The sequence below is a fragment of the Tiliqua scincoides genome, chromosome 1 (assembly GCF_035046505.1).
Source record: "Tiliqua scincoides isolate rTilSci1 chromosome 1, rTilSci1.hap2, whole genome shotgun sequence".
NCBI classification, from domain to species: Eukaryota; Metazoa; Chordata; class Lepidosauria; order Squamata; family Scincidae; genus Tiliqua; species Tiliqua scincoides.
Window position 1 is genome coordinate 35,430,490 of NC_089821.1, and position 20,252 is coordinate 35,450,741.

Sequence of the window (20,252 nt, forward strand, 5' to 3'; positions counted from 1 at the left end):
CATGGGATTTTAAAGGTACGCATACACCTGAATATCATTCGTGCTATCTGCATTTACTGTGGAAAACGCTGAACATATTTGCCTCACAAACCACAGGTAAAGCGCTGTCTGAAAATTTTAACTCGGGTCTGCATGCAAACAATATATGGTACCATGGGATCATGGTCCCTCATGGAGCTTTGGATTACAACAGGGGTGTACAAACATTTTGGCAGGAGGGCCACATCATCTCTCTGACATTGTGTTGGGGGCCAAGAAAAGAAGAATTAATTTACATTTCAAATTTGAATACATTTACATAAATGAATATATTAGAGATGGAACTTACATGAATGAATGAAGGTCTTGCAGTAGCTCAAGGCCTGTAAAAGGCCTTGCACAAAGCAAGGCCAGTCTTTCCTTTGCTGCCGCTGCTGCATCACAGATGTGAAACAGCAAGTAGTGGAGGGAGCCCTTGTACCACAGCTCATGCGAGAGGTTGAACAGTTGACCTCAAGCTGAGAGCAGTTGTGTTGGGCCAGCAAGGGCTCCAGCAAGTCTCCGAGGGCAAGAGGTTCATTGGAGACTGGAGTCTCCCTGCGGCCACCCCTGGATTACAACATTGGCGCTGAATAACTTCTTGTGAATATGCTGGATATTATCCATATTGCATTCTTCAAGCATATACTATCAACCACCACAGTCTAATTGGCCTCAGTGGAACTCATTTATTTTTCATGGAACTCACAGTTAATTATTAATGGAACTGAACTAACAAGCAGTTCAGCACTCTTAATTTACTGACAGTATCTGTGCACATTCATTATTTTATCTTGCTCTAAAACTTTTGCATCGTGAAGGTTGTATGGTGTTCAATCAATGCACATTGTGATTAATTCCACTGTTCAGTGTCTTCTGTGTTAGAATATAAAACTTTATAAATGATAGAATAAAAAGTAATGGTTTCATTTTTGTAAAATCTGGATTCTGGACCTGCCTCCCCCACTTATTTTTGTCTCTGCCATAGGTGTTTCTGGCCAGTCATGCAAGTTGAGGGCCTTGCTGGTTAGGACAACTTCCTTGGTTGGGTTCAAACCTTTCTTCTCTGACTCCTGGCTTGCATCTTTGTGCAGTGAGCTATCATGATCCTTTTTTGTCAGACTGGTGTTGAGATGTCCTTTGTGATTTGTCCCAGTCCGTCCCCTGGCAATGTCCTTCCAGCTAGCAAACTCCCACAGAGAGTCAAGTCCTTACCACAGGAAGAGTTTGAGAGACTTTGTGTTTGTGTTTGTCACATGTCCTCTTCCAAGTAAGCTATCTTTCTACCGTTGCTGTGTCGTACTGCAAACGATATTTTTTGGATGTGTGTGTTTGTAGGATACAAGGACTGAAACTTTGGGGGCTGAGATTCCTAGCAAATTCCTGAGATTCCTTTGCTTTTGCTTCATTGATGCTACAGTAACTTTTGTAGTGGTGGGGGTGGGATGGGGAGGTATCGTTGTGTCATACATGGTGTCCCAAGGGCATGTCCGAACCGTTGGTCACGATGACTAGTACTGTATTGCTCAGTTCTACAGGCTGGGAGAGAGAGAGAGAGAGAGAGAGAGAGAGAGAGAGAGACATCCCCCTAGTGATGGCTGCTCATTTACCCTGCATCCCGACACTTATCTGGGTGCTGTTTAGGGAGCTGGATAGATGTAGTGCTTGACTCCTTGGATGTTAGTCTGATGTCAGGACACCACTTAATGATGACTGGGTGTGTCAAGGTTTCTGTGGGAGCTGGGTGTATTACTACGAGTTGCTCCACCAGTGTAGTGTTGCCTGATCTTTGGCACTTTCCCATCCCTTTGTGCCAGAGGGGTTAGGAAACAACAGTCATGGTGCAACAACACCAGTGCAACTGGCACAACATCCAGATTGGATTATAGGATTAAGGTTAGTTACAGGGTGTTGTGCCAGAGGGTTCACTATAAAGGTCTCGTTTAATCACCACCATTTTAAATTTTCTGTTTGGTTGTCTCTCATAGGAAAATGAAGTCTTCTGAAGGAGGAAGAAGTAAATGTGTCACGAATGGAACTGAAACCTCTCAAGCGCTATGGGGTAGAGCATGGTAAGAGAATTCTCCCATATGGAAAGTTTAGCTACTAAGCAAAATGCTACAAAATGTTGGACTTCACGGCTCTTAGGTCCTAATCTTTCAATTCCTGATTTTTTTTAAGGTGACACAAGGCACAATCCACAGCATACCTTTGGCTGGCACAAGTCCCTTGCACCGGCTGACGAGTGTCGCAAAAGTGCCGTAAAGCACTTTCGCACCACGTTTGGTGAAGGGAGGCTAGCAGACGGATGTGCATCGGCCTCCGGACACCAGTCCAAGCCCCGTTGGGCTGGTGGATCAGATAGGCCTACACTGACTGAGTCAGGCTGGTGTGGAGGTCGGGGGGGGGGAAGTGGGGAGGTGGTGTTTTGGGGCAGGAGGAGGGAGGACAGCAGGTAGGTAGCGGGTGAACGGGGGCGGGGCCAGGATCCTGCACTTACACCTGATCCTATCCCTGTTCCCAGGCAGCTCTGGGCTGCTCAAATCTGTGCCACCTCTTGAGGTGGCGCAGATCCATGTAGCCCCATTGGGGCTGCTGCAGCTTTACTAGGGGTCAGGGGAAGCAATTCCCCTTGCTCCGGGCTGAGCTGCTTTTGGCCCCAATCCTACTGTGGGTGCAGGGCAGGCCTACTGGCCTGTTTGCTCAAGGGCAGGATTGGGCTGACAGTCGAGGTTAAACACCACAAAGTATATATTAAAAATAGTCAAGGGGGAGGAAGGTAGCATATTGAGGAGGGTTTTCTCTTTCATTCATTTTGGTAACATAATTTTATGTGTACTCAAATACTAAGGAAACTAATAAAACCTTGAGAATCTCTTTTGGAAGCCTGCTCTGTAAATTGTATGTGTTAGAAAAATCTGTAAACTGATAGTTCATCTATTTGCTGATAGGTTCTGAGCTGTCTGTGATGAATCAGGTGAGAGGACTTGGGGTGGCACTGGGTAGTTCGCTGAAACTGTTGACCCAGTGTGCGGTGGCTGTGAAGGCCAATTCCATGCTCGGGATAATTTTTAGAAAGGGATTGATCATGAAATAGCCAATATGATTATGCCATTCTAGAAATTGATGGTACGGCCATATCTGGAGTATTATGTCCAGTTCTGCTCACCACATCTCAAAAAGATTGCAATAGAACTGGAAAAGGTGCAGAAGAGAGCGGCCAAAATGGTTAGTGGGCTGAGGCACCTCCCTTATGAGGAAAGGCTATAATATTTGCAGCTCTTCAAACTGGAAAGGAGGCACCTAAGGGCCCAATCCTATCCAATTTTCCAATGTGGGTGCAGCTGTGCCAATGGGGCATGCACTGCATCCTGTGGTGGGGAGGCAGTCACAGAGACCTCCTCAAGGTATGGAAACATTTGTTCCCTTACACTGGGGCTGCATTGTGGCTGCACCGGCACTGGAAAGTTGGATAGGATTGGGCCCTAAGTTGGGATACAATTGACAGCCCAACCCTACCTAAATCCCTGCATGGCGAAAGCTGTGCCAGCGCAGCTACCATTGTATCCTGCAGGGGATTTTTTTTTTTTTTTTTTTTTACTGCTGGAGGTCTTATGCCTAGGAAAGTGTTAGAGTTGCAGCCTCTTTTTTGGGAGTATGACCCACTGAACACAATGGCAGTTATTTCTGAGTAGACATGCATGCGATTGCATTATTAGTATATTAAGAGCAGTTCCGGAGGATGAGTCAAAGCAGCAGCCTCTAAGAGATCACTGCTTAGGCACTCCAAGGTGGAGTTTAAAAATGATACGTATTTTCTCAAACCTGTCAAAATCTACAAACTGAAACTTAATGCCAGTGCACTGTATTGTTGAAGCTGTGCCATTTTTCCATTGTGCTATAAGCCCTGTATCTCTGTGTTGCAGGAAAGTTGACTGGTTTTCCTTGGCATGTGTCATTTTTCTACTCCTGTTCGCACCCTTAATTGTGTATTATTTCATAATGGCATGTGATCAGTACAGTTGCTCTCTAACAATGCCAGCCGTGGAGCTGTTCACGGGAAAAGTTCACCTCTCAGATATATGGAACAAGACACCACCACTGACCTGGAAAGCTGCAGCCCTTTATACATCTTGGATAACTTTCCAGGTATGTGTTTCAGATTTCTTGTTTGACATGCAGTAGGATAACTACAGTACAGCTATCAGCATTTGTTTAAAGTATGCCTTTTGACAATAGACAAATTTTAGAATTGCAATCAAGCCTCATAAGAACTTTGAGAATTGTTTGTAATATTCATAAATAGTGAGAGATGATCACAGATATGGACAATCATCTCTTCTTGTCCAGACTTCCTCAGACCTTTTCCACTTGTCAGGCAAACTCCTGATTTCTTATATGTCTCCCAAACCATCCTTGCTGCCAGTTTTAGGTATTCCCACATTCATTCATAATTTTATGCTACCTTTCCTCCAGTGAGCTCAGGGTAGTATACATAGTTCTTTCCCTCTTTTTTTGCCTTCACATCAACCTTATGAGGTAGGTTAGGCTGAGAGATAATGACTGATAATGACTTAGAGAGAGAGATATGACAGGAGAGATTTCTTGAGATTTCCTGAGAGATAATGACAAGAAACTTTGTGGCTAAGTACGCATTTGAATCTGGAACTTCCAGGTCTAAGTCCAGTACCATAGCTATGAGACCATCCAGCTCTCATTTATACTCCACCTTTCAAAAAGCTCAGGGCAGCTTAAAATTGATCTAAAATACAAAATGTAAAAGATATAAATTTAAAGCATATGAATTCAAAGAATAAACAAAGGAATTTAAAATACTCCTTCTCATGTTCTTCAGCACCCCAAAGGCCACATCTGGATAGCTGGAAAGACACTATATCCAGCCTTAAGTACACAGGGACTGATCTAGAAGAAGAATCCTGAACAAACAGTTGCTTTTCTTGTAGCAACTCTTCAACTGTATATATGCTGTTTTGATTTTTAATGAAGCCTGCCATGGTATCACAAAATAACCAGCCCGTTTGCCCCCTATGAACTCTCTCCTACTATGGACCTTTCTGCTGCCATCAAATGGAGATTGATCATTTTCTAAAGCGGCTTCCACTAAATCAGCTTTTTTTTAAATTAATTTTTTAATTTAATAAGCAATTTTTTTAATTTAATAAGCACCCTGATAAGCAAATGGCGATGTTTTTAATAGATTTTCAAACAGCATTTGATAATGTGAACTGGAATTTGATGTTTTTACAATTTGAAATGATGGATGTAGGAACTCTGTTTATTGCTATGATTAAAGCTATATATAAGGATCAAACTGCTAGAATTAGAATAAATGGAGAGCTTTCAGAGGAGGTAAAAATTGAAAAAGGAACGGGATGTCCACTTTCTCCATTATTATTTATAGTGATTATGGAAATACTTTTGAATCAAGTGAGAAAGACAGAAGAGATTAAAGGATTAAAAATAAGAGGTGAAGAATTTAAAATCCAGGCATTTGCGGATGACCTTATGGCGATTATAGAAGAACCATTAGAATCTGCCAAAACTTTGTTAGATGTGTTGTGAGAATATACTGAAGTGACAGGACTGAAAATAAATGTCAAGAAAACGAAAATCTAAACAAAGAATATGCAAATAAAGAAAATACAGGAATTGGTGGAATTAACACATTTCAAAGAAGAAGAAAATTTAAATATTTAGGGATTCAATTAACGAAGAAAACAAGCACATTAGTGAAAGATAATTATTTGAAATTGATTGAAGAAATAAAAAGAGATTTAACAAAATGGAAAGAATTGCAGCTTTCATTGATGGGAAGAGTTGCTGCAGTGAAAATGAATGTTTTGTCTAAAATAAACTTTCTTTTTCAAACAATCCCTGTAATTTTGAAGCAAGATATATTTAAAGGAACTAATCAAATTATCTCAAAATTCATCTGGCAGGGAAAGAAACCAAGAATTAAAATGAAGGCCTTGCAACATGTGAAACTAAGAGGAGGCATGGGGCTTCCTGATTGGTTTTTATATTAGGCCACAGTGCTACTATGCTACACAGTGCTACACAGTGCTACTATGGATTAAAGAGTGGATTATATTAGAAGATCAAAGAATACTTAAACTGGAGGGACATGATCTTGAATGGGGATGGCATGCAATTGTTTGGTATGGAAAAGCAAACGAATATAAGCGATTCAATAATCTTATATTAAGGAAATCTTTATTATGGATCTGGGCTAAAATACAAAGACAAATGTATACCAAAATCCCCTGATGGGTGGCACCGCTAGAAGCACTACATCAGCTTTTTGTGTACTAAGCTTTTGCTTAGTGTCCAGGCATTGATACTATCAGCTTTTAGGGATGGAATTGGCTATTGGGTGTGGGGTGGAATGCCATGGGGGGGGAATTGCTCCAAAGCCTAGGTAAGCAATATAACTGAAATGTTCCAGTTTAAAAAGAGAGATTGCTGTTTGACCCAAAACAAGAAAACCGCATCCAAGAGAACATAAGGGAACAGGAACGAATAAAGATAACATCTTCACAGTGGGTAAAAGGACTTTCCTATCTATGCTAATTGAACACATTGAATGAGATTGGACCAATGGTTTCCCTTTTAGAGCCGCAATAAATAGGGCCAAATAATTCTGAGAGGCTATAATATGGTTATAAAATGGCTATAATATATATTATATAAAGCTTTAATGTATAAGGTAAGCATTGTGGTGATTTGTGATTATTGGTAGTTATATTCTTCCTAGCTGAACTGAAAGTGTCCTATCTTTCATATTTCCTTGATTTAGTTCCTGGGTGATGGACAGCCCAATCCTGAGTTGTCTGGCACACGGGCTGCAATGGTGCCAAAAACACCTGCCACTGCAACCTGCATGCTCCAGGCAATTGGCAGCGGCTGCTCAGGAGAAGGGGACTTCCCCGGGATAAAGTGAGTAGTCCCACAGTGGGGCTACGCGATTCTACAGTGACCCAGTCAGCATAGAATCAAGAGCCTCCATGTTGGGTGGCCAGCCCAACACGGAGGCTCTGGAACCGGTGGAGCAAAGCCGGGCTGGCACAGTGGAGCACTGGTGCCAGGGCCCGCAAACATGCCTTATGGCACATTTGCAACAGCGCCCATCAGTGGTGAGCTGGCACATGGAGCTCAGGATTGGGCTCTCCATTTTTAATCATAAACTTGTGTGTTTGGCACTCATAATTTGCTTTTGTTACAGGTGGTTTTGAACATGCTTCCTGACTTTTGTCATAAGTTGATTCCTGTCTTTCGAGGAGGAGTTCAAGAAGGTGCTGTGACACCAGCTGGTAAGCTAATTCATTCTTGGTTATGTACTTCCCAAATCTTTTTACATTCCTGAGAACTGACGGTTGATGAACAAGGCATTTCTCATTGGTTTCTCTTAGAACAATAGCTGTTTGATCCATGTAAATGCAGCCAAAAAGTCTGTCTCACCACCCTGCAAACACTGTTTAGTTTTTATAGCATGGGCAGGGCCTAGGAGAGGGGGCGTAATTTGTATCCCGGCCCAGGGTCAGAAAGGGGGCCCAGGAACCAAAGGAGGGGGCAGAAAGTTCCTGGGATCTGACATTTTCCTATCTCACTTGAACTCGCTACCTGCACATGATACTTGGGCACAACCAGGTGCAGTGCATGTAGTGTTAACTCCTGCTGCAAGCCATGCACACCAGGCCCAGGAATGCATCCATGACCTTCATTAACACAGTGTCAAATCTGGGAGGAAACTAGCCTGCTACAGTCGCTCTCTGGCTTGTGGATCCCATAACCGCGAAGGAGCGTATAGGAAGCTCAGGAATTCAGCTGCAGGGCTACAGCTGCTGCGGAAATTCATTTTGGTTCATTCTAGTGTGAGACTAAGTATGATGATGCTAATTTTCTGCAATGGATTTTCTATATTGCAAAGATTTTAGAGAGACTTACGAATGTGTTTGGTTTTCCATATTTTATCTGGCTGCCAATACTGCATGATTAGGTAGACCTGGGCTCTGCATCAAGAAGCCTAGTAGACCTGGGCTCCAAAGTCTGTCAGCACCCTCCCCCTGCCCTATTTTGCCCTCCCATTCTCTCTGCCCCCACTGCCCCTCCCCCTTTGAGAAGGGGCCCAAAAGAAACTTAGTACCCCCAATAAAACTTAGTACCCCCAATAAAATTCCTCTCATAGGCCCTGAGCATATATATATATATATATATATATATATATATATATATATATATATATATATATATATATATATATATATATATTTCCTGTGTTGGGGAGGGATGTGCTAAAGCATTCAATGGGATCCTCAGAAGATGGAAGAAGATATGATCCTTTATCCTTGTTTGTCTCTCATCTGCTTAGATTGGTTTGCAAAAGACTTTTATCTCCTTTTCCACTTTATATCTACATAAACATATAACATGTTTATATAAACATGTTTATATAAACATATTCTACAGTATAGAATTTATTTGAAAAGCTAGATTCATTTGCAGCTGTCTCCAGAAAGTTCCCAGTACATTTTGGTAGATGTCTGTGAAGGGACAAACGCATGAATGCCCACAAATATGTACACACCCATCACACAGGAAGCACACCTCTCTCCATTGAGAATACCCTCATAGGGGAAGAGATCATTGATCTTTCAGTGTCCAATTAACAGACTAGTCTGTATGTTCTTGCATTACATGTCATGATCCTTACTATAATCAGCTGAATCAAATTGAGGGATCCATCTAGTTCAGCATTCTCTTTCCAACAGCAACCAGCCAGGTGCTTCCAGAAAGCCGACAAATGGGGCATGAGGTTAACAGCCCCAAGTACATTGTGCATTTCCATCACCAGGGTTATGCTTTTAGACTTGATGTTCTAACCCTAACCATAACCTTTTCCTACCAATTCTCCATTTGACATGAACACTGTACTGAACTATGTAACTCTTCCTTTTCAGGCATAGTACTCAAATATGAGATTAATGGACTTCAAGCATGGCTTATCACACATGCACTGTGGTTAGCAAATGCTTACTATTTTCACTGGTTCTCACCCACCATAATTTTTGACAACTGGATTCCACTGCTGTGGTGTGCAAATATCTTGGGGTATTTAGTGTCCATATTTGTAAGGATAAAAGCCTCCTACTTTCCTTCTAATGCAAACGATTGGTATGTATCGGCATTCCTTTTATATGTGTGATGTTATAAAGTTTGGTGTGCAATGCATTTTTCTCATTGGTAATAAACTAGTTAGTGCAGTATCTATTGTCCTGCTTTTGCTTGCCCACACATATTGCCCAAGCTAGTTGCCCTGATATCAGAAGTTGATATTCATCATTGACTTTATCATGTAGATGCATCAGTAATTATATGCAATTTCATTTATCATGAAGGTGAATCCTTAATTATAAGTTACGCAGTCTTTGCAGAAATGCCTTTCAGTGTAATATTTTGAAAATGGTCTATATTAATTTTTCTGTTTTGGTGTTCTTTTTTTATATTTTAGCAAATTCACTGGCAACTTCTTCTATGACTTCATGATGGGAGTTGAATTTAATCCTCGTATAGGAAAGTGGTTTGATTTCAAACTCTTTTTCAATGGTCGCCCAGGGATTGTAGCATGGACTCTTATTAACCTTTCCTATGCAGCTAAACAACAAGAACTGTATGGTCAAGTAACTAACTCAATGATTCTTGTCAATATCCTACAGGTAAATATAATCCAAAATTAATTTTTAAATTCCGTGACTATTTAAATGCTGGTGAAGCATTGGAACTTAAGAATAAGGTATTGCATGGATCTAGTATGCAACCCAGTAAATCATGATTTTTCTGGAATTATTATTGAATGTGCCGTAACTTCCAAAATGCTTGTGTAGATGTACAGGCACGCATGCTGTCTAAGGGTTCATCAAGTTTAGCAAAGAGATGAAACATTCAACTCTTCCTTCCAATTCCACACCCTGTCTTGTCTAAAATCCAGAACAACCATTCAGTTATTCTGTGGAATTTATTCACTTTTGAATTGCTTCTATGGTTATTTTCCACATAAAAATGCTATTAAACATCTAGAGCAGTGTTTCCCAAACTGTGAGTTGCAAACCCACTAGTCGGTCGTGAGCCCATGTGTGGTGGATTTAGACCCCAGAAGCCATTTCCAGGTTGCGCCAGGCCAGTGACCCATTCTGTTGGCCCTCATGGGCCTCAGAACGGCCCACAGAAGGAACTGGAAACTACTTCTGGTTTGTAGGTCTGACTGGAAGTTTCTTCCAATCACTTCCGTGGGCCATTCTAAGGTGGAGAACAAGGTGGGTCACAGCACTGAAAACCGCTAATCTAGAGAATGGAGTTGTTCTCCCATGGAAAATCTAGTGAAGTCTCATCCCTGCCTGTAAACCCAATCCTATGCATGTCTGTTCCAGAAGCAAATCCCATTATAATCAATGGGGCTTACTCCCAGGTAAGAGTGGAGAGGATTGTAATCTGTGCCAATAATCTTGCAGAGGTATTTAGGTGTACTTTCAAGCATACACGCATCATGTATTACCACATGAATTTTCTATCAAACATTACTTAAAACATATGGAAAAGACAGTTTGGGGGGAGGGGGAACCCTGTCAATTGCATAGAAAACAAATGGTCAATCAAGATATCAGAATGTAATTCCACATATATAACAGGAAAACCCTTAGGGCACAATCCTACCCTGGGCTGGAACAGGCAAGCGAAGAGGCTTGCACTGTATCCAGTGTGGGATAGGGGCCCAAAGTAACTCAGTCAGAGTTAGGCACCCTGTAACTCAGTCTGGGTAAGGCACCCTGGCCCCTCCTGAGGTGGTACAAGTTTGAGGAGAGTGGCTTGAAGCCGCTCCACACTCCCTGGGAATGAGGGTTGGGATCCGGCATAATTGTCGGGTCCCAGCCCCGCCTCCCACTCCTACCACCTGCCCTCCCTCCCATCTCCTCCCCACCTCCTTCCAGCTCACCCCACCCCAGCTGGGCTGACTCAAGGCTCGGTGCCTCTGTCAGCGTGGAGGCTTGTGTCATCCTCTGCAGGTCGGCGTACCTCTGCGCACCGGCCTTGCCAACTCCCGAGGAGGTGCAAATGTGCCTTACCTTGCCTGGGTGCCTTACCAAGGACACCTCTGGAGTGCACCCTTAGTTTTCGTTAGATAATATCCTTAGTTTTCAGGAATTGCTAGAGAAATGCTTGTTCTCACTTTGCACTGTGGAAGTGAGAATCACTGGAAACTAAGGCAGCCCATATTTCATAGACTGTTTATCTGCATAACCTGATCCTGTTTCTTGGTCATGCAGAGTGTAGTGGGAACAGTCCCTTACATTATTGAGCCAAGACATATGAGTATAGAGCCTTGTGAATGTGTTGAGTGATCATCAGAACCATTATTCCAAAATGTTCATACTACTCTCATTGGTTTCATTGTAACTACAACTGGACAATGTGCAGTGATTCAGAAGAAGAAGCCACGCAACTGCTACTTAAAAGCATTCTGTTTGGGTCTTGTTGGAAGTTCTGCCATACAGCAGCTCAACAATTCACAGAAGTGGAGAGACAGTAATGTTGGTCTAAGCTGCATGGGTTGGAGCCTACCATTTGTCCCCTACGTGCTTTCAAGTGCTATGTGCTTTCAACTTACAATATGATTTCCATTTATGTGAATCCACCTCAGTTCTCTGTATTACCCTGAAATCTTAATCCTCTGTAGAACGTTGAGTGCAAAACTTTGCTATGCAGTGTTAATAGGAAAAATTTAGTTCCTCTGTTTCTTTTACATCTTGTCTGTCAAGAATGAACAGAAGGAATACAAAGAAGGATGCACCTGGAGCAATTTAAGTATTATATTTGCAAGAAGGATGGTTTGGTTCATGTGCCACCTGTGACCAGCCATGGTGATTTCTAACAGTGTTTTCTTTTCAGGCTTTATATGTTGTGGACTTTTTTTGGAATGAAACCTGGTATTTGAAAACGATTGACATCTGCCATGATCATTTTGGGTGGTACCTGGGCTGGGGAGACTGTGTTTGGCTTCCTTACCTCTATACTCTACAGGTATCTTTTAAATACGTATTTTCATGTGGGGATGTAGTATTTCATAGAAGCAGTTGTGATGACAGTGATTCAATTGGTTTTTAGTAAAGATGGCCATATGCATCTTACTCAAGTATGTGGATTGTTTGAATGAATATTTATTGGTCTAAGACCTGACCCCATCAGGCCCAGCACGGTGCTCCACTGGCCCAGTAAGGCACTCTTTGTGCCGGAGCTACAGGCGCACCTCCAGCATCAGGCCCAGCGGCAGTTGGTGCAGGGCCATGGCGCCAGAGAAAAAGCAGTGAGGGCTCTGAGCAGTAAGTTGTCTGCCAGCCTGTGGCAGGGCATTTTGGGAAGGGCAGGGAGGGGGCAGAACTGGGCTGGGAAAGGACAGGGGGCGGGAAGGAGTGGGCTTGGGAGAGGGGGGGTATTTCCTGGGCTAGGAAACTCAACATGGGTTGTCTCTATTCTGCGCCTGCTCAGTAATGGGCACAGATCCGAGGAGACCCATTGGGGCTGCCTGGCTGCTACATGGGGTAAGGGAATGTTTGTTGGCTCTGCTTCCCTGCCCCATGGGATGCAGTGGTCACCATTTCAGTGCCGCTGCAGCCCTGGGTGCTAGGGAAGCTTAGAATTGGGCTGCCCATCTCTCTGATAAGACAAAGTGTGAGTCACCTGGGGTTTATCTAGGTGCACAATAAATCTTTTTTTATCTTAAAAATTAGAGTATTACAGTCATCTCCTCTTTAGGAGAAAGTTTATAGTCTTGGCTCTTTTAAAGAAAAGCTAATTTAAAATAGGAAACTGTAAATAAATGTTATCACCCTCCATCTCTTTTTGCAGGGATTATACTTGGTTTATCACCCTGTTCAGCTTACCACAGGAAGCGCAGTTGGGATTCTACTGTTGGGTCTGGTGGGCTACTATATATTTCGGGTGACCAATCATCAGAAAGATCTTTTTCGTCGCACGAATGGCAACTGTAAAATTTGGGGCAAGAAACCCAAATACATTGAATGTTCCTATGTGTCAGCTGATGGAACGAAACACTACAGTAAGCTGTTGACTTCAGGATTCTGGGGAGTGGCACGCCACTTCAACTATACCGGAGATTTGATGGGCTCCTTGGCATACTGTCTGACGTGTGGCTTTGAGCACATCCTGCCTTACTTCTACATCATTCAGTTAACCATTCTTTTGGTTCATCGGTGCATCAGGGATGAACATCGATGCTCTAGCAAGTACGGCAAGGACTGGAAGCGGTATACCAACGAAGTACCTTACCGGCTTTTTCCTGGATTTTTTTAAACAGTTAACCTTCAGTGTCTTGTCTACAAAACAAGTTGTGGGGATACAAAAAGATGTGGTATGAATGATATCTCTTGGCCATCTGGTGGGATGAGATCCAAGTTTCTCTTAGGGCAGTGGTTCTCAAACTCTCTGGGAGAGTTTGAGAGCCACTAAGTTCTTGCGTGGACGGGAGGCAGCAGGGGCAGGGGAAGGCAGCGGCGCAATCCCCAGGATCGCGCTGCTCGCGGGCTGCAGGGGCTTGGGTATGTGTACCCAAGCACCTGCAGCCCCCCTGAGCGGCGCAGTCTTGGGGATCGTGCCGCTGCCTCCTCCAGGCTGCCCCGCCACTTAAGGGGGCAGGGGCCAGGGCCCGCAGGCTGGGGCGTCACGACACCCCAGTTTGAAAAGCCCTGTGTTAGGGCCATTATGCCACGTGATTGATCTGTATAACTTTTAATGATTTTTTTATTTTAAAAAAAGTTAAATTTTGTAATTTTTTACCAAATGAGCTTCAAATTGAAGAAATATTGGCTGTAACCTGATTCATAATGTTTCATCACAATCCATGGTTCATTAGGAACACACTTTGCTTCAACAACATTGAAATATATGAGTTTTGCCACAACTAAACTGGCCCTTTTATTGCCTCTGTTCTCTTCAGTGTAGTTTTCAAGCAATTCCTGATGCTTTGTATCTGAGACTTTATTGCTCTCAGCCACCCGAGAACATTCCTTAGCTATAAAATGACTGGGGATCTATTCAGTTTGGTTCTCCCATAGGCTTATAATGTAGTTGGATCATAGGTGCACTGCACATATTGAAGGAACTGCCTTTCATTTTATTTTAGTGGCTGAATGGGCAAAATGCCCATACCAGTGCCTCTTTTTATTTACTTGGTGAGGGAAATAGGTAGTAGGATGATAATTAGCTTTAATTTTATATTTTTGCAAATACATATGTTCATGTATTTGTTCATGTTTCATATGTTGCAATATTGTGTTACTCGGTCTGCATTTAACCACATGTAAAGTGCCCACAGGGTGGAAACTGATGTGTGTAGGGGTCTTGTGTGGCAACCAGTTCAGTGGGGAAGAAAGAGTGAGAGTGAAAGTTGCAAGGCGATAAACTTTATTGTGGGCATAATTGTCAAAAATAAAGAAGGGGAAATCAAAATAAAATAAGGCAATATTGCCTAACTAATGCAATTGTGAGCCATTCATTCACAGCTAGGTCCTAAGTATAAGCTGTTGGTTGGAAAAAGGAAAAGAGGGCATATCATGACACAAGTGTGTGGGTGCAAAGAAGGGGGGGAGAGGATATAGGGCACTAAACTGTGGGTCAGGGTCCACTAGGTTGGTCACAAGCCAATTTCAGGTGGGTCCCCATTCATTTAATGTATATTTTATTTTTAATAGACTTGATGCTACCATAGTATGTGACTGCATTTGGAGAAATGTGACAGATTTGTACTTTAAACAGGCTATTATGTATTTGCTTATAACAATGATAGTCAATAGGGCTTACTCACAGGTAAATGTGGATAGAATTTTAACCTTTGGGAAGTTTGAGGAATTTTTTTTAACAGACCAGCAAATGCTTAGGTGAGTTAGGAGGGTTGTTCTTTATTTTAAATATTTTTAAAACCTATCTTTATTGTAAACTTTTAATTTACTTACTTAACTTGATTGGATTTGTTGTATGAGGGTATTAAAAATTTTCCTGCTTGATGATTTCACTTCTGCCCATGACATCACTTCCAGGATAATGACATCACTTCCAGTGGGTCCCAACAGATTGTCATTGTAAGTAAAAAGAGGGTCACGGTGCTAAAAAGTTTGAGAACCACTGATGTAGAAAAATTATGTGGGTTTCCCAGATATACCTGGGTTTAGGAAGATGGGGGTTGTGGGGTGTAGGAAAGTAAAAGAAGGAAAGTTGGAGAGCCGGCAGAAGAAGAGAGGTTCCTGCCATTTGTACCACAGCAAATTACCATGGCCAGAGAGAAGTTCTCTGTAACCTAAACTAAGGGCAACATGCAATGAATGAGCTCCTCAACGGGCTGTGAAATCACTCCATCCACTTGTAGTGGGGAAGCTGCTAGCTGTTCTCTTCCACTAAAATCCTAATCAGTACAATTACCTCTCCAGCTGTTGGAGAACAAGTTTTGGAACACTTCCAGGTGTACCCCTTACTTGAAGGCCTGTGACTATTCCCTGACTTCCCTTAAAGCAGTTTAGAAATGGATTGAATTCTTACTCACTCACAGACGGCACTTCCAAAGAAAGATAGAAAATTGCAAGCACTAGGCATACGGTCCGTTTGACTGCACCAGCCCGAAACTGCTGAGTTATGTGGGATGCATTGCAGGAGCTGCAAGGCAAGGGTGCAGAGACTGGGCAAATCTCATGAGTAAAAGCTGGATATGAAGGCAGAAAGAGGGCCTTGAAGCTTGGGCAAATTGCTAGGCAGTCACCTGGATTTGCTTGAGGGAAGGAGGTAGGCAAGAGAGCAGGTGCTGCCTTCTCAGAGAGAAGGGACACTCTGCAAGGCAGCCCACCCAGGTCGGCTATTCAGCTTTTGTTGACACAGTGGCTTCGGGTGCACTTAGGGAGAGAAGTAGGGAGAAGGTTGAAAAGAGAAGAGTGAGGGGTACAGATCCTGGGTGCTGGCTTGGCACAGTGGTCCCTGCATTGCAGCTGGGGTGACTTCATGCAGCACCAGTGGGCCAAATGTGCAACAGACCAATGGCAAGGTAGAATGAAAGAAGCAAAATCTAGTGATCTAGATTTTCTTAGGTGGTTCATCCAAAGGATCCTATGGGATGTTTTCTTGGGGGGACTCATCAAGAGACCTAGTTGCTAACAACTTGTTTTTTCCTTAGAAGGCGGTTTATGTCCCAAGGCCAAATGTGCAAGGTGCAGTTGCATCATTAGAATTTTGGATTTTATTGGAATAAAATTGCCTTCTGTGCCAGTCTGATATGGGGGGGGGGGGTCAGTTGCTCTGATAGGAATCTGAAGCTTGGCCTTTTCCTTGGGCGTTGTCATCAGTCCTGGAACTCGTCTCATGTTACTCGTCTGAGCCAGACTTTCCAAGCAGGAATCTAGGAACACGCATGTTTCCTACGCACATCAAAATAATAGCTATCAGGCAACAGTTCTCACTGTTCACCCATCCTAGATATTTCCTGCTTTTTAAAATATGTCTACCTTTATCACAGAGATGTATATCTCTTATGTACATTGATGAGGCCACTCTCAAGTTGTTCAGCAAGCTGCACAATGTAATATGAGGATGAACTTCATTTTTCATGATTGATGAAAAATCCATGATTAGAAACTGAAGGCCAACTTAATAAGGCTGCAGATGATAAGTACTCCATACATAAGAGAGCTCTGTGCATTAGAGCAGGGGTGCCCAAACCCCAGCCTGCGGGCCACTTGTGGCCTTCGGGGGCTCCCAATGAGCCTGTGGCCCTCTGGAGACTTGCTAGAGCCCATGCTGGCCCGACGCAACTTTTCTCAGCATGATGACGACTGTTCGACCTCTCACCTGAGCTGTGGGACAAGGGCTCCCTCCACTGCTTGCTGTTTTACACCTGTGATGCAGCAGCGGCAGCGAAGGAAAGGCCAGCCTTGCTTTGTGCAAGGCCTTTTATAGGCCTTGGGCTACTGCAAGACCTTCATTCATTCATATAAGTTTCATCGCTAATAAATTCATTTATGTTAACTTTTATGTTAACTATGTCAAATTTTAAATGTAAATTCCTTTTTTTCCTGGCCCCCGACTCAGTGTCAGAGAGATGATTTGGCCCTCCTGCCAAAATGTTTGGACACCCCTGCATTAGAGAGTTGATAAGAGAGCTATGAACTGTTCAATAACTAATTTTGCATAATACATTTCGAGAGACCAATAAATACTGAATGTAAATAGTTTGCCTCTTAACGCTTGGTTCTTGGTTGACAAGTAGCTGTCTACCTTAGCTGCTTCTGCAATCTTTCCTATGACCCCTCTTGTAGGTTGTGCTAAACTGTGGGGGAAGTCTAGCTAGGATTTGAGACAGTGGACCTCAAATGCAAATCTTTTAGGATTAAGCTGTTCCAAAAGAAAGAGTAGAATCTGTACCAAATCCATTATTGGGCATGTGTGATCCAGAGAGCTATTGCCACAGGGAAAATGTATACATTTTCTCCATGAAAGGCTCAAAAGATTTTTGTTTCATCTGGCGTTTGAGTGATGGGTTGATGTCTGCCTTCAATGCCTCCATAATAGTGCTTGTCTGCTGCTTCCTTCTGGTCCAAATGGTTGTCTCCACCCCCACCCCCACGGTTTTAATAGTTTTTATTAGTGATTTTATTTATTGTTTAAATGCTGTGTATTTTTTAATGAAACTTTGTAACCTGCCTTTTGCATTTGCTTTGGCATAGGAAAGGTGGGATATAAAGTTTTTAAGTAAGTGAATAAATCCAACTAAAACTGAGATCCTGTGCACTCAACTTTGAAAGCAGTGGTGCCAAAGAGTCTTCACAACAACAGGCTGAATGATAGGGCAAAGGTGAGGAATATCATGCAATTCATGGGATTGTCGAGTGGTTCACACCATGTGAACTGTGCTATTTTGTAGAACGAAAACAGATTTAAAATTTCTCTTTTGATCTTCTGAAATGAACTTAACTCCAATGCTATAAATTTACCACTCTATTCCTAACTATGCCAGCATCTTTATGGTTGGAGGGCAGGCAGGGAGGCCTTTTCAAGGTAAGGGAATGTTTTGTTCCTTTATCTCAGGACTGCCTTATGGTCTACATCTGTGATGGAAAGTTGGTTAGGATTGGGCTGTAAGTTTGCTTCCAGATTTTCCATTTGAGTGGACAGTTTTCAGTGTGGGTGAGAAAAAATGACATGAACGATTTTCGTTGTGCACAATGAAAGTGCACACACAGTGTATAGGATCACAGCAGTGAATCTGCCAATCTAATACTCTGTTCTTAGACAAATTGAAAAATTGATCTATTGGCTGGCCCCTTGTGTAGAAATGAGGCAAGCTTTTACAAAAACATGAGATTTTGTGGTCAAGCACAGACACAGTGCAATGCATGCAGACGCATTTTGTTCTGCAGCGTTTAAAAATTGAGTTGCCAAGCTTTATAGTGCCAGCCTTGACCAACTGTTGTGCATGGAAGGAGGGGGGCAAGGTGGACTTCTGAAATTCAGCCTTGCATGACTGTATACAGTCCTGACACATGGTGGCAGCAAAACATTGCTGTCTTAAATTCCAGCTTAGGAAACATCTGAGCCAACATATAAGCTATAAAGCAGAATGGAGATAACTGGACAAGTTTGGTGTTAAGCCACAGAGCCTCTCTAAACAATTGTGAAACAACTTATTTTCATCCAAATTACTTAACGTTTTATATAAAACTTGAGAGTGGATATATTGGCCACAACACAGGCATAGTCATATTTTAAATCAATAGGCAAGATGTAAGGTTATTTTTTCATTGAAGGAGGCAAACACGAGTAACTTCTGCCTGATTCTCAACTCCCAAGATTATAGTGCCCCCTTTGGAAGCCTGAGAGAAGGAGTTCCAAATACATTCAATATCCTGATCAGTCTGCTGACCAATCAGTCCCATCTAGCCTCATACGTGCTAAAAGCATGTTTTCACTTTACAAATTAATTTTTCAGATTTCTACCAACTTTACTTATTGTTCCCCAACTCTTTATCCCTCCAACACATTAATTCTTTCCCCAATCTCTCCAAATAATTTCCCCATCGGCTTTTTCCAAAAATATTGATTCTCTGCCATATTCCCCCTTTCAAAAATTAATTCTCCCAATACTAATTTTCCTTTTCAAAATCCTTTTTACAAATTAATTTTGCCTTCTGCTCCCCCAAATCCTTTTTCAAAATCCATTCCCCCCTTCTATCTTGAATGTATTTATTATTATTATTTAAATTTATTACTTTTCTGGCCTTCAGCTCCATGTCAGATATATGATGTGGCCCTCGTGCTGAAAAGTATGTAGATCCCTGACTTGAGGCATATAGCTAGGAATGTATAAGTATCAAACACTGATATGCCAAGCTCCTCTCCATTTACAATAACAAAATGAAAGCAATAAGACTAAAGCATCTCAACATCTGCCACCCTGTTCTGTTATTACAGTGGAACATAGAACACGATCAAATCACAGGACTCAAATCCCAGGACTTAAATCCCTACTAGTGAGGCCATAATTCTGATGATAGCCTCATATTGTGCACCTTATATCTCTCTGGCCTCACAGCATGCACAAAGAACAACTTTGGTGATGGGAACAATGAAGAAAGGATGCTTTGCACAAACAGCCTGTTTGCCCCCCCCCCCAGCATATATGGGAAGAATAGCATTTCTCAGAATCTTTTTATAAGTGCACTGCCCCAGGAGGACTATACATACAAACATCAACACAGTTACAAGTACAGAGCACCCCACATAGGCAATCAAGGGAGGGGAGAAAACCCCATGCCTTAAGTATGCATATCTCATGTTAGTACTCACTCCCTTCCACACTGTCAAATGTATCTTAGTCATAACTGTGTTGCCTAACCATTCCTTTCTCTTGCAATAGCTAATAGCAGTGAGTGACTGCTCTTCCTTGGTACTCCAAAAATTGCTCCTCCCTATAGGAAAAGGAAAGGTAATGCTCTTTCTCCCAACAGGGCATCACTCAGGTATCACCACTCTCACTCACAGAGACTATGCAGCCAAAGACTGGCTATCACTGCCTATTTCTTGCTACACTCTTTCCTATTCTCTTCACTCTCTAGAGGCAACTTTCCAACGGGGAGGAGGAAGCTTCACATGCCCAAACCACAAGGGAA

At 42.5% G+C, this 20,252-nt stretch overlaps 1 protein-coding gene across 1 annotated transcript in view; it reads left to right on the forward strand.

Annotated features, from left to right (window-relative positions):
• DHCR7 (7-dehydrocholesterol reductase) overlaps window positions 1–15,118 on the forward strand; it is a 47,738-nt gene extending 32,620 nt beyond the window's left edge. Inside the window, exons 2-8 of the mRNA XM_066620132.1 lie at window positions 2,007–2,090; window positions 3,945–4,167; window positions 7,262–7,349; window positions 8,997–9,210; window positions 9,548–9,752; window positions 11,980–12,111; window positions 12,937–15,118. Of these exons, the coding sequence (XP_066476229.1) occupies window positions 2,011–2,090; window positions 3,945–4,167; window positions 7,262–7,349; window positions 8,997–9,210; window positions 9,548–9,752; window positions 11,980–12,111; window positions 12,937–13,401 (1,407 nt within the window). The 5' untranslated portion in view covers window positions 2,007–2,010 and the 3' untranslated portion in view covers window positions 13,402–15,118. The remainder of the gene's footprint in view (window positions 1–2,006; window positions 2,091–3,944; window positions 4,168–7,261; window positions 7,350–8,996; window positions 9,211–9,547; window positions 9,753–11,979; window positions 12,112–12,936) is intronic.
• Window positions 15,119–20,252: the final 5,134 nt, after the last annotated feature.